Here is a 12859-nt window from a genome sequence, read left to right on the forward strand (position 1 = left end):
TAGTAAGGGTCCTTTGCTATCAAATAAAAGTATGAAAAGAGGCAATTTATAAAAGCACTGATTCTAGAGGAGAAGCAACTTCTATTTTAGGAAGCTGGCAAACACATCAGACATTAAAGGGTGACCATTTCTGGAAAGAACACCAAATTGATCTCCCGCGTGGCTGTGGAGTAACTATTCCCAACTGGACTTGGAATATTAATCATATCAGTAATATGTGCATCAGCCAGCATTACACAATCTAAAGTTCAGACAGCCAGGAACTTGGGCGCATCAGATATCAATACACCTCTGCACATCTCCCGTGTCTTCGACTCAGGAGACTTTAAAACCAGTAGGACCAAGATGCGCACCAAATACCAAGTAACTCCACACGGAGCATACGTCATGCTATGTGACCAAATTAAACCTGATAGGCAAAAACTCACAAACAGAAAAATGCCAAATGTGCAGTGCCAAGGAATAATCCACTACTTCTGTTAACTTTTATTCCACCACTCCTGTACAGAGGAGGACAGAACCAAAACTCCTTCCTATAATACTTACCAGACTAAGGTTTTAACCAAAAGGGTAAATCTTTCTCTCTCCACCACGAGTATGTGAACTTCAGCAGTAGTGTTGCCAAGATACAGGGAGAAAAATCTCAAGATATTAAGGTAACACACTATTTAAAGGCAAATAGTACAGCAGAGCTGAGCTGGGGATCTGACAAATTGCCACTGCACATTCTGCTGTTACAGCAAAACAAATCCCTACCTGCATTAGCCATTTCTCATTACTTACAAAGTGGATTTTCATATCCATTTTACAACAAAAGAGTTTAAGAGGACTATGATGTTCTGAAGTGGTCTTCACTATGGCTTGGCATAGAGTCAAAATGACAACAAACTGATGTTAGAAAAAATGCATACAGCTGGTAATTTGTGGCACATACCGAGCCAAACCCCAACAAGAACACAGATACTGAACAGATAAATCATAAGGATGACGTACAAGAACACAGGGAAACACTGGAAGCAATTTCCCCTCACAGAACCAAGGCAATGTTGCCTCAGCAAAGCACTGCAGTTCAACTAATGGAAAACTGAGAGTTAAACATTTCCACATTTCAGCCCGCAACTTCCTAACTCCATTACCTTTTTATTAATTGCATTTGAGACTTCACTAAACTTGAGCTTGGGCTATTTTTAAAACCTATCTTGACTCAACTTATTGTTGCTCAGAACGAAGATTAAACTTCTAATTTAGCTGCAGATAATTACAAGGCTGCAGGTCAGACCCCCGGTGTAATGTGGTAGGGTCTTCCAGTCAAACTGACAGAAACAGTTCTTACCAAAAAAAAAAAAAATAGTAGCATAGACAGGGTGGAAGAGGAGACCATCTCATTGAGTGAAGAATCATTCTGCCTTTCTCCCAGCTGAAGAGTTACTGGGTTTAGTGACTTTTTAAGAGGGGACAGATTTTGCTGAGTATTCCCCTCGGTACTGATGGCAGGGCTCTCGCCAAGGAGCATACGCAAGTACACAGCAACGGATCTCACCTGAAACTTCCACTTCTGGTAACAACATCCCCCTCTAGTTCCCAGTGTTCTCATCCAGTCCCTGATATTTCTCTATTGATCTCAGTGTTGTAACTCAATCTTTCAATTACTCAGCCCCTTGATGTCTTTCTGCTGATTTTTTTTTGCCTTTCCCAAGCGATCATTTTCCTTCTGAGTTCCTGATCCTTTACCATTATTTTATAAATCTGTTTCTTTACACTCCCTCATCCCAGCAGAGGCCCCAGATATTTAATGAGAAAGGACTTACTTTCTCACCCAAAGAGAAAAAAAGATGCCAAGATAAAGAAGGATAAGGGTGTCTTTTGTCCTATTCATATGTGGCGTAATTCCCATTAATGTTAATCTTAAAGACCGGGGCCAGTGGAGACTACTTGAATCACATTTATCTAAAGAACTTCTCCTCATAGTTTAAACTCTTCCTTCTTCAACTCAAGGCCATTGTGCCTCCTACTACCACCTTTGGGAACGGCAAAAATCCCCACCTTCATTATACTGTTACCTAAAAGTGTATTTATGCAACAATCACAGTCCTCAGTCATTATCTGCCCAGAGAGACAGCTTCAGCTCTTCAACAGCTACTGAAGTCAGTGCGAGTTGCAGGTACCCTGCCTCTCAGAAGGGTATCAGGCTTTTGAAAGTAATTTTAAAGCATTTTAAAAGTATTCAGGTGCCCAAATGATAGTAACATAAGTTTCAAAAATTACCCAAGAGGTTCTTTTTGTGGAATATGCATCCTGCTGTTTCCAGTTCCACTTTCAGTTTGGGTTGCGGTTTTTTCAGGTCTGGTCGCTCAGGGTTTTCATCAAGAGATTCAGTCGCTCTGTCAAGGTTATCTCAAAATTTGATCTCGGGTCAATTTACTGTTTCCTCTAAACACACAGTGAAAATAATAAGCACATCGCTTCGTATGATATCCCAGTGTCACACAAAACCTAATACCGCTCATCATCTGCAGATATCTTCATTTAGTTACTCCCTTCTTTTCCCTGCTGGTCTAAATCTGCAGACTTGCATGTGCAAACAGAGACTAGGACAAACACCTAAGCATCTAAGTAGTCAATAAACACAAGAAGGGCTACCAAGATTTGCTGACAGCACTGAACAAACACCTGATGTTATGATGCTGCTGTGGTAAGGCATGAAGATCAAATTCCTTTTGAAATATGAAGGGATAGAGACAAGGCAGAACAAACTTGCTTGAAATCTCAGAGAATTTAAGTAAACAGGGTCATCAGGCCAGCTAAAAGGCTGGTGAAAAGAGAATGATTTGGGGAGGAAAACCACACTGCGAGCCAGTCGTTCTGGTGTCCAGCTCAAAGCTTCTGCTGTCACACAGCCAAGCTATTTCTATTTTCAGTGGGCCGTGCCTAGCGATGGGTATCACACAACAGTTATTAAAGCAAATTCCTGCATTCAGATGCATACACAGAGCTACACTGTCAGTGCACACAGACACACAACTGAGACCACAGTATCTTCCAAACCTTCTTGTTACTTCCACATTTTGTTTGCATAACAGTAGCGTCTCTATTTTAAAGCCCACATCAGCTGTTAAGCTTTACTCCATCTAGTCTCATATTATCTGTCCAACATGTAAAACTGCCGTAGCTAACATCTGCCTAAATCACACAAACGCGCTGGAACAATTGCTTAAAAATTATTTACACTAGGTGGATGGAATCATCTGACACAGAATTTGAAGCTCATTAAACAGCTCCTTGACAAATATTTGTCAGCATTTCTCATTTGTAATTAATTATATTGGGCTTTACCTGACGATAATTTAGCATGGTCTCAAAACAGACTAATGCCTGCGTGCTGAACAGAAATTAGCTCAGCAAATGCATGGTGAGAAATCGTGATAGTTTCATGAAACTAGAATCCCCATTTAAATGCAAGCCCCCCCTTCCCACCCCACACCACTTCTGTCTGGGCTTTATAAATATCTGTGTCCCATTTCAGGTTTGTCAGATGAACTGCCTGAGTTGAAGCTAAACAAACATCTGCAGAAAAAGCTCATTACCTTACTCAGTGTTCAGAAAACCTGAAACCAACTGCTTACTCCATAGGGATGGTCAGAGCTGACTCAGGAAACATCAAGTACTTCCCAGGCTTTAAGCTATCTTAACATTCAGGTCAGATTTCATTTCTCATCACAGTAAACCAGCTTCACCACAGCACGTCAACAGCCATGTCACGTCAGTCTCCTGCCCAGAGTCCTACGCACCGGGAGTAGGAGGGAGACAAACATCTTCATGAAATCTCACCTTGCCAGAGAGTTCCGCAGAAACCTCCTCACCAGCACTGCCAGAGCACATCATGGAGAAAGTCACTCCAACGGATTGATTTATCACATCTTGAGAAATGCCCTTTCCCTGTCAAACTGGTGTCTAAGATGCCCACCTGGGTTTGGAGAACCTCATGCTATTATTGTTGGTAACACGCCAGCGGTGCAGCACAGGCTACACCAAGCTGGGGAAGCAGTCAGCTTGATAAGACACCAGTCACACTAACGTGGGTAGTGAGCGTCTGCATCTTTCTTTTTTTATAGGCTGGAAGATTTTGGGAGGTCAGGGAAGTGATGTGTGAGTAACTGCTCTGCAATAAACCACAGAGCTTGCTGCTGTTAGTCCCACAAGGCTACTCACGGGAAGATCTGGTAAATCAGATCAAATTGTAGGACCACGTCTCAGCTGCTTAACTACAGAGTAAGTGCTAGTTTCTGAATGTCAAAGCTCCAAGATGCTCCTCAGCGTAGGGGACAGGCCTACACTGCACATCACTACATCAGAGTCTAGCAAGGCCAGGCAAGGATCAGTCTGGCCACATCTGCAACGACACTGGTTTTGCTCAACTGCCACTCCAAGGAAAAAAAAAAAATAAAAAATCAGCAATGATCAGCCACTGTCTTCATTCACCTCCCTCTTCCCCTCTATTCCCCACACAAACATTAGATCAAGGTACGGGCTGCCATAAACCCAGGGACAGATAACTAGAAGCAGATGGCCTCTATTTCTACACCAAACAATTTACACTTGAGAAGCATGAAAAGGCTACTGATACCTGGGCAGAAAAGCAGCTCCGAGAGTGGGAACTGGTTAAAAAGATAGATTTGCTTCAAGGGATAGGAACTATTATCAACATAACCATTATAGTCACGGATGACTCCTAGAAGCTACAGCGGCCTCGGGATCCATGCTCTTCCTGTGCAGCACCTGTGTCCCCTTGCCATCCATGAGCTTCACACAACCTGGTATTTTGCACAGTTTGGGCTTTTTCAGTCACCCCAACAAGAAAGCATTTAGTAAAGGACAGGTAAAATGAAGCTATATGGAAATTCTTGCTCTTGTTTGCAACTTTATACAAGGTATTCAGAAGAAAATCCTAGGGTGACACCTCACATCCACCCAACTCACACACCTACTGCAGCAAAGATGTCCTCGTAAGCAGACAGCTCAGCCTCGTCCCTCCGCGGTGGCCATCCCCTCCTGTGTCAGCCACCACCTGCCTGCTTCCCCTCTTCTGGACCGCGCATTTAGATCTCCCAGCAGTCAACATGTTCTGCACTTTGGTTCTCACCATTTTTCACACCAAGCGAACAAAACACTCTCTGTCTCTGCACACTTTCAGGTGTGCTAAGCCTAAGAAGAGGCTGAAGTTCAAGTACAAAGCCTGGACTGGAGCAGTCTTGTCACATGTTGGGCACAAGTGTCTTCTGGAACACAGGGAGAAACCTCCGTGGCCTCCAACAAGCCAGGAGCAGACCCAGAGCATCAGATGTATAAATACCAGGGGGCCGCTCCATGGCACCCAGGGCTTCTTGTCTCAACTCAAGCACGTTAACACCTAAACATCTCACCAAGGCTGAGATATCTCACTCCACCAGTCACTCACAACCTCCCCACCAACACTAAAATCACAACAAAAAACTTCAGGCTGCTACACCCAACGTACACAGTAATTTCTGCCACATTGGGCTTGTGCCTTAGACACCTTCATCTCCCTCTGATCCTCAGAAACAACTTTCTCAACATACATACCGAGCTGCAGGAAAAAGCACCTAACAACGGTTTTGTGACATTATTTCTCAACGCAGCATGAAATCATTAGGTCAAAATGTGCCACCTATCACATGAACATTAAAAGTATGTCAAGTCTCAGTGTGCGAGCTATTGTTTTATCTGAATGTGATATTAGCTGGCAGAACTGGGTAATGTTTCTGCGCTCCTTTTTAGTGAGATAGGATTACGACAGGATGCAAGTAGTAGCCATTCTTGGCTTTGTAAAGAGAAAAGAGCACAACAATTATTTTCATTTCGAGTGGAAAATAAACAAGTAAGAAGTGAAACAGAATAAAGACATTTCTAAAACACCCTACCAAGTTCTGACCATAAAACTTGCTCTTCACTTCCCCTCCAAAGAGGACAACGGCCAAATTCTCAAGTCCGTATTCCCGTAAAATCCCTAACGACACGAACTGGGGCTTTGTTTGAGGAAGAACAGAATTTTGTCCGAAACAGAAGCATGCAAATCTCACTTTTGCCGACAGACATGTATTCACACTCCTCCTCTCTCTGGTCTGAGCAGGGCACTTGTGGATGGGCTCACCAGGTGAGAAATGGTGGTAAAATTGAGTCTCGTCATTACCTCAGCATTTGCTTATTATTGCTTGTAGGAGTCTAACACTATGTGGAGGTTTGCTGGAGCGAACAAATCCTCCCTTCAATTACACCAGAGTAAGTTCTCTTGGAGGCAACAGTCTGGATGGATACAGGTGTAACCAAGGACAAAATCTGGCTCCAAATAATAACAAAAAAAAAATAAAAAGAAAGAAACAAAACCCCAAAAACCCTGAAAATGCCACTAAGTATTCCTGGCTAAATATTTAAACAGCTTAAGAGCTACACAGATTTTTTTGTTAAACAATCAGCTTCATCTCCGCATTTATTTTGACAGTTCATAATCGTTCCAGTTGTGACTCCAGCGCACATAAACCCAAATAAATCTGCTTTTCGCCACGGCAAACTTCTCCGGAGCAGAAGTTATAAACAACAAAGCCTTTCAAACAAACGGGCCGGAGCTCCCCTTGCACGGCCGCGTCTCCACCACGACTCTGGCCGGGCTGACAGCGGTTCCGCGGTCGCGGGTGGGTGGGTGGGTGGAAGGTACCCGGGGGGGAAAGGGGGGGCCGAGGCCCGGCGGAGGGAGGCACCGCCCGTGGGGGGCTGCCCGGGTGGCGCCTCCCTCCGCCCGTCTCACCCGCACCCCCTTCCTTCAGCCTTTCTGGGGCGGGGGAATGCCCAGTGCCCCCCGTGGGGCGGGGAGGCCGCGCCGCCCACCGCGGGGCCCACTCGTGACAGGCCGGCAGGGAGCGCGGCAGGATGGGCGCCCCCCACCCAGCAGCAGCAACGGTCGGCGAGACCGAGCGAAGAAACCCCCCCCCGCCCCTCCCCGCGGCCCACACCGCCCCGCGGACACGAGTGGGCGGCCCCGCCGGGACACCGCGGCGCGAGAAAAGTTTGATCCGTGGGAGGGGAAGCGCCGCCGGGAACCCCGCGGGGGGGGAGCGCCCGCAACTCCCCGCTCCCCTGCCCGAGGGGGCGGCGAGCCGGAGGGGGGGGGGTGGTTTGGGGCGGGGGGGGGGGGGGTTCGCCCCGGTCCCCGCCGCCGCGCCGGAGCCCCCCGCCGCCCGCCGGGAGCGGCGCGCCAGGCTGCAGGTGTCGGCGGCGGGGAGGGAGAAGGGAGGGGAGCGGGGCACCCCGGGGACGGGGAAGGGGCGGCGGGACCGCCCCCGCGGGCACCCCCGGTGGCGCCGGCCCGGGAGGGGGGGGTGAGGGAAGCTGAAGGGGCGGGGGGTTGGGGGGGCGGGGGGTGTCCGGGTCGGCGTTGCGGGGGGCTCCCCCCGCCGCTGCCCCCACACAATGAGGCGCACACAAAGCGCCGCCGCTCCTACCTCCAGCGCCTCGAAAGTGACGAAGCTGGACATCGCGAAACCGTCGATAATGTCCTCTTCGGCCGAGGAGGACTCCCGCCGCTTCCTCCGGGGGGGCCGCGGCCGGGACGGCGGCGGGGGCCCATTGTCTTCCTTCTCCGAGCCCGAGGAGGAGAGCGCCGCGGCGGCCCCGGGGCCGGCGGCCCCTCCGGCGGCAGAGCCGCGCCGCCCGCCTTTGGCTCGCCGCTCCCGGTCGCGCTGGGACCGCGATCGCCGCTTCTTCCGAAGCCCGTTGCATCGCGCCGGGCCATCCATGTCTCTCGCCGGCTCTCCCTCCTCTCGCTCTCGTCCCCCCCCGCCCCACCGCAGCCACAAATCCGGCTCCCCCGGCGGAATAACGGGGGAGGGAGGGAGGGAGAGAGGGAAGGAGAAAGGGAGGGAGGAGAGGACAGCGAGGGGGGGGGGATGAAAGAATCCGAGTGCGGTTCCACCACCACCAGCAGCAAGCACCAAATGTAAGAGATTCCTATAAGCGAGCCAAGGAAAGTAATGGCTGATCTCAGGTCGCCTTTGTAAAAAAAAAAAAAAAAAAAAAAAGGCGAGAGAGAGAGAAAGAAAAAAAAAAAGCCTCACCAAGCAGGCAATAAATCAGAATAGCGGAATGCTTTGATCAAGGGGCTGGGAGGGCGAGGATCTTCGAAAGAGAGGAAAAAAAGCAGAGAAGAAGGGGGGAAAAATAAAGAAAGAAGGAGAGACCCGCTGGAAGGAGGGAGCTGAGAGTATTTCCTTGCACAAAATTTATTTTCTTTCTTCCTTTCCTCCCCAACTAAAAGAAGTTCCAGGGGAAAAAAAAATATATATAGATGTATGGAGCTCTCTTTCTCTCTGCGTGTGTGTGTGCAGGGAAGGGTGCAGCCTTCCCCTCCCCACGAACACGCACTCCTCTCCCCCTCCTCCTTTATCTCCCTGGATCAAACACAATAATAATAATAACGATGCATCCAGATGCAATTTTCTCAGGCACCGACCAGGGATGGACTCTGGAGTGGAGCTCGGATCCCAGCCCGGCCCCTCCAAAAACAAAACCAAACAATAAAAGAAAAAAAAAAAAAAAAGAAAAAAAAGGGAAGGAAAAAAAGCCCCAAAACACGCCCACCCACCCCAGCTATTAATACGGATCAATCATGGCAAATTCATCGGATTAATTGTGGCGAGGAGGGGGGTGCTGGTGGTGGTGACAATAGATCCGAGCGGAGAGGAGGCTGCCCCCCCCTCCCCAAAAACGGCAACAACAAACAATAATAATAAAAAATACAGAGGTGGTGCTGAGGCTCAAATACGCTCCAGTGGGGACGGCACCGGCGCGGGCTTCCCGCTCCCGACGCCGCCTCCCCTCGCCCCTCTCCCCCACGGCGGGGGAGGAAGAGGCTGTAGCCGGCCGGTCAGTCGGTCCCCCCGGCCCGGCGGAGGGCACCCGCGGCCGAGCCCCCGCGGCCGCGCAGCCGGCGCGGGGCGGATGGCGGTGCTGGCCCCCAGCGGCCGCCCGGCCCCGCGCCCGCGCCGGTCACGTGGCCGCCGCCGCCCCGCCCGCTCCCCGCGCGGCGCCGCGTGAAATGCGGCGCCCCGGCCGCGCGAAATAAGTTGCGGGCATGCGCGCAGGGCCTGCGCACTCGGCGGCGGCGGGCGGCCCGCGCGGCCCCCCCGGGCTTCCCGCCCCTCTCACCCCGTCAACTTTCCCCTCAGTTTTGGACGCCCGTCGCCTCGCCGCCCCTCACGCCCAGCCCTTCTCCTCCCGCCCCGTCCCCTTCCTTCGCGGCCGCTCCCCGCGGGGCTCGCAGGTACCTGAGGTGCCGGGCACCGCGCCCGCCCTGCTGACCGGGGCTGCCGCCTGCGCGGGGGCACGGGGGGCCTTCCCCCCCCTCCTGCTGCCGCCCGCTGAGGGGAACCCGCGCTCCCTGGGAGAGCGTGGCCACAGCCGGGGTGACACCCCAGCGCAGGGTACACCAGGCGAGCGGTGGGTCCGCAGACAAAACAAACCGGGGCTGTGGATGGGGTTCGGCCACCTGCAGCCCCCCTGTCCCTCACTGCCCTTCCCATGTGGTGTGTGGCCATTTGCTTTCCTCACCCTTGGCCGCCTTCTCTCTCCTCTCTTCAGGTTTCCCGTCTCAGTTGTGTGGACGGGCCGCGTTAGGGCATATTGCCCGTGTCGCTTCAGGACCCAAAAGGCCTGCGGAACTAACAAATTTACTTCTTGAGCTTGTTCTTAGGGTCACCCTTCTCACCTGGCATTTCTGTCCCCTGCCCAGGGGAATCGGCTGAGGGAACAGGCATAGAAGGAGAAGGGTGTGAGAAGCTGTTCTGTCTGGCTTCAAGGTTCAGGAGCAGAGACCTGGGAGGATTAGATTTGCTAGGAAGGAAAAAGGATGGTGGAGGAGCAAGGAACAAGGCGGGGGAGAGAACCAAACCTGTGAAGTCTTAATGTTCAGGATGGAGAAGAGGGACTCTGGAAGCACAACACTGGTTTTCCTCTGTCTGCCAGGCAATCAGGCTATTGCATACTTTGAAATAGATTGGGGGAGGTTGGGGGGGGGGGAAAGGAGAAAGGGAGTCATTTAATACTCCATCTCTAGAGGAACCTTCTCTTGGAGTACACAGTCTGCCTTTTGCTGCCTCCTCTAGCTGGTAATCGTTTCTCCATTGAGATACCAAGAAGGGCCACAGCAAGTGGGACAAACACAGGCTGGGAGCATCGGTGTGTATTTTTCCAATAGTGTCCCTCTAGGCTGCTCTGACTTTCAGGGGATGTTGCTCTGCTTGACTGTATAATATGTTGTTTACTCTATACCCTAACACTTAGTCCACTGAGCAAGTAATATTCTTAATGTATTTTCCACAGCGATTACATGAAATACTGAGAATCGGATACACCCTCTCTATCCAGCAGGCAGATGACATCTTTGCCGCCTCTTTCCACACCACATCTCTCCTGGACGGCATGCAGTGACGTTTAAGCTGGTGTGTATGGGTGTGAACCAGCAGAGGAGGAAGCGCAAAGCTGTCGGTTATCTGATAGTGTGAGAGCATGTACCTTACAGAAGGCCACGCTGCTCATTGCAGAGGCACATGGCTGGTTTTTAAACATTCTCAAATATCGAGCTAGAGAACATCACCTCCTAGATCTGACCTTAGATCTCCCTGTTCAGATTTTTTCCTGTTTAACAAATGCATTTCTCTCTCTTGCTTTGGGTTCTTTTGTCTCACTTACAGCTGCCTGCCAGATCTATATAATCTGACCATACAGAAGCAGCTACACAGGTATTGTTGAAGTAATGCAATTTGTGCATACAGGCAAGCTCAAATATTACAATGTCTCTGTCTTCTGAGAAATATTAAGCTGTACTGTATCAAACAACTGTTACCTGTTGGATTTTTTTGGAAAATAACTATGTAATTTTCAGGGCGATGTAATTGATTATCGTTTCCTGCACATCCATCACCATTAAAGTGACTTAAGAGACCTGTAGTCGGATACGTTTCTGCAGACATTCATTGCATGGCTGAAAGTCTGCTCGGTCTGTTTTCATCCTGAATGCATGTATGTGGAAAACAGAAATGATACGTAATTTATTTTACATTCTTTGTAGAAACAAATCCCTCGATTTGCATGTCTACTGAAAAAATAAGATTAAAAAACATCCATCTAACTCATCCTCCATTACAAAACATTTTTTTCTGGGTAATATTTATGTCAAGCATTAAAAATCACTGGTCACCTTCTTGGGTACAATACAGCGAATTATCCCTTTTCTGGGTCTGATCCAGCAGGAGCATTTCCACCAACCTTAATTGATTTGGGAGGGAGGGCAGGTAGGCCTTACCGTTACACAAAACCTCAGACAGATACTCAGGAAGTTCTCTCTCCAGTGTGTTCTTGCCTCCAGCTGAGTATTTCAAGTCATCTTACCGGGAAGGATACCACAGACCTCCATGCGCATTTGTTCTTAGGCTGCCTGTTAGCTTTTCCTCTAGAAATACATCTTGCCTGGCATCTGGTGTGAGAAAATAGCTTGCTTTCCCCCCCCCCCCCCCCCCTTTTTTTTTTTTTTCCTCATAGGCACTAGTATGCTCTGGTACCTTGCTGAGTCACTGTTTTTGAGGTTAATGACTAGTGTACTCAACTGGATACTCTTAGTTATTAACACCCACAGAAAGGGTACTTCTTGAACATGTACTAACAGACCTATAATCTTCTGATTTGAGACAGATACCAAAAGCTTTCTGTTCCTAAATAACGCAGAGAGAAAGGTTAACACAGACCAAAAGCAACAATTGCAATTTCCGTATCACCATTGGGCATTGGAGCAAAATAAAATTTGCAACTGTAAAAACACTGAAAGGGGTTTTCTTAGGACTAGCCTGTGGCATACCTATCTGAAAAGGATATTTTGAAATAACTTGAAAATCAGGGCATAATTCATTGCTTGAGGAAATGGCAAGAACCTTGCTTCTAGCAAGAGTAATTTGCACTGTATTTTGGCATTAAGCTTTAAAGATGGAATTTTTCAGACTTTAGTCCACATGAGACGCTCAGCAGAGGCAAATGTGTCTTTCTGGGGTTAGCATCTTTTTAGGAGGTGGGCAGTTTAAAATAGCAGAATATCTATCTCGCAGACCATTATTTTTATTTTAGAAGGAGTTTGATCTGGGAATGCAAGAAACAAGAGAAATGGGGAAAAGAGCCTTTTTGTTATTGTTTCAACCCTGCTCATACAGTGCATTTATAAAAACAGCAAATAATGAGACCCAAAATTCTAATACAAAATAAAAGCCAGGGTGATTGTGTGGATGGCAGAGGAATTTAAAACAGTTCCATAAAACTAAAACAATTTTCTCCAAATTGCGTTGCTCATACAAATTGTAGTGCTTATCAGAGAAGATTGTCTGGCTTCATAGCTAAGGGCTGGACTGGTTGTTTTAAAAGCTGTTTACCTAGAAGGTGGTTTAAAACAGAAACAGTTAAGGAAGAAGGAGTGCCCAAAGTGAACCAACAGGGAAAAATAGAAACTCATGACCTTTAAAGAAAGAAATAGTTCAAGAATAATGATAAAGGCAGTACTAAAAGTCATTAGTTGAAACCCAGCAGAACACAGGTTTCTAGAACAACATCAAGAGCAAATATACAGAGCAGAGACAATCATTCCTTTCACACATGATCGAACTAACCCAATCGGCGGAACTCGCTGCCACGAGGCAGCTCTGAGGTCAGGAATAATGAGAACTTTCAGAGTAACCATAATATTGGTTACCAAGTGGCCAAAGGAGATGTACATTGTAATGCCTCCGAACCCAAAACAGATTCTGAAACA

General features: G+C 48.6%; 1 protein-coding gene across 6 annotated transcripts in view; it reads right to left on the bottom strand.

Annotated features, from left to right (window-relative positions):
- AUTS2 (activator of transcription and developmental regulator AUTS2) overlaps positions 1-8987 on the bottom strand; it is a 789175-nt gene extending 780188 nt beyond the window's left edge. For all 6 annotated transcript variants that reach the window (XM_074844867.1, XM_074844868.1, XM_074844871.1 and 3 more), the window contains exon 1: positions 7515-8987. In XM_074844867.1, the coding sequence (XP_074700968.1) occupies positions 7515-7808 (294 nt within the window). In that variant the 5' untranslated portion in view covers positions 7809-8987. The remainder of the gene's footprint in view (positions 1-7514) is intronic.
- Between the last annotated feature and the right edge of the window lie 3872 nt (positions 8988-12859).

The sequence above is a fragment of the Strix aluco genome, chromosome 19 (genome assembly GCF_031877795.1).
Source record: "Strix aluco isolate bStrAlu1 chromosome 19, bStrAlu1.hap1, whole genome shotgun sequence".
NCBI classification, from domain to species: domain Eukaryota; kingdom Metazoa; phylum Chordata; class Aves; order Strigiformes; family Strigidae; genus Strix; species Strix aluco.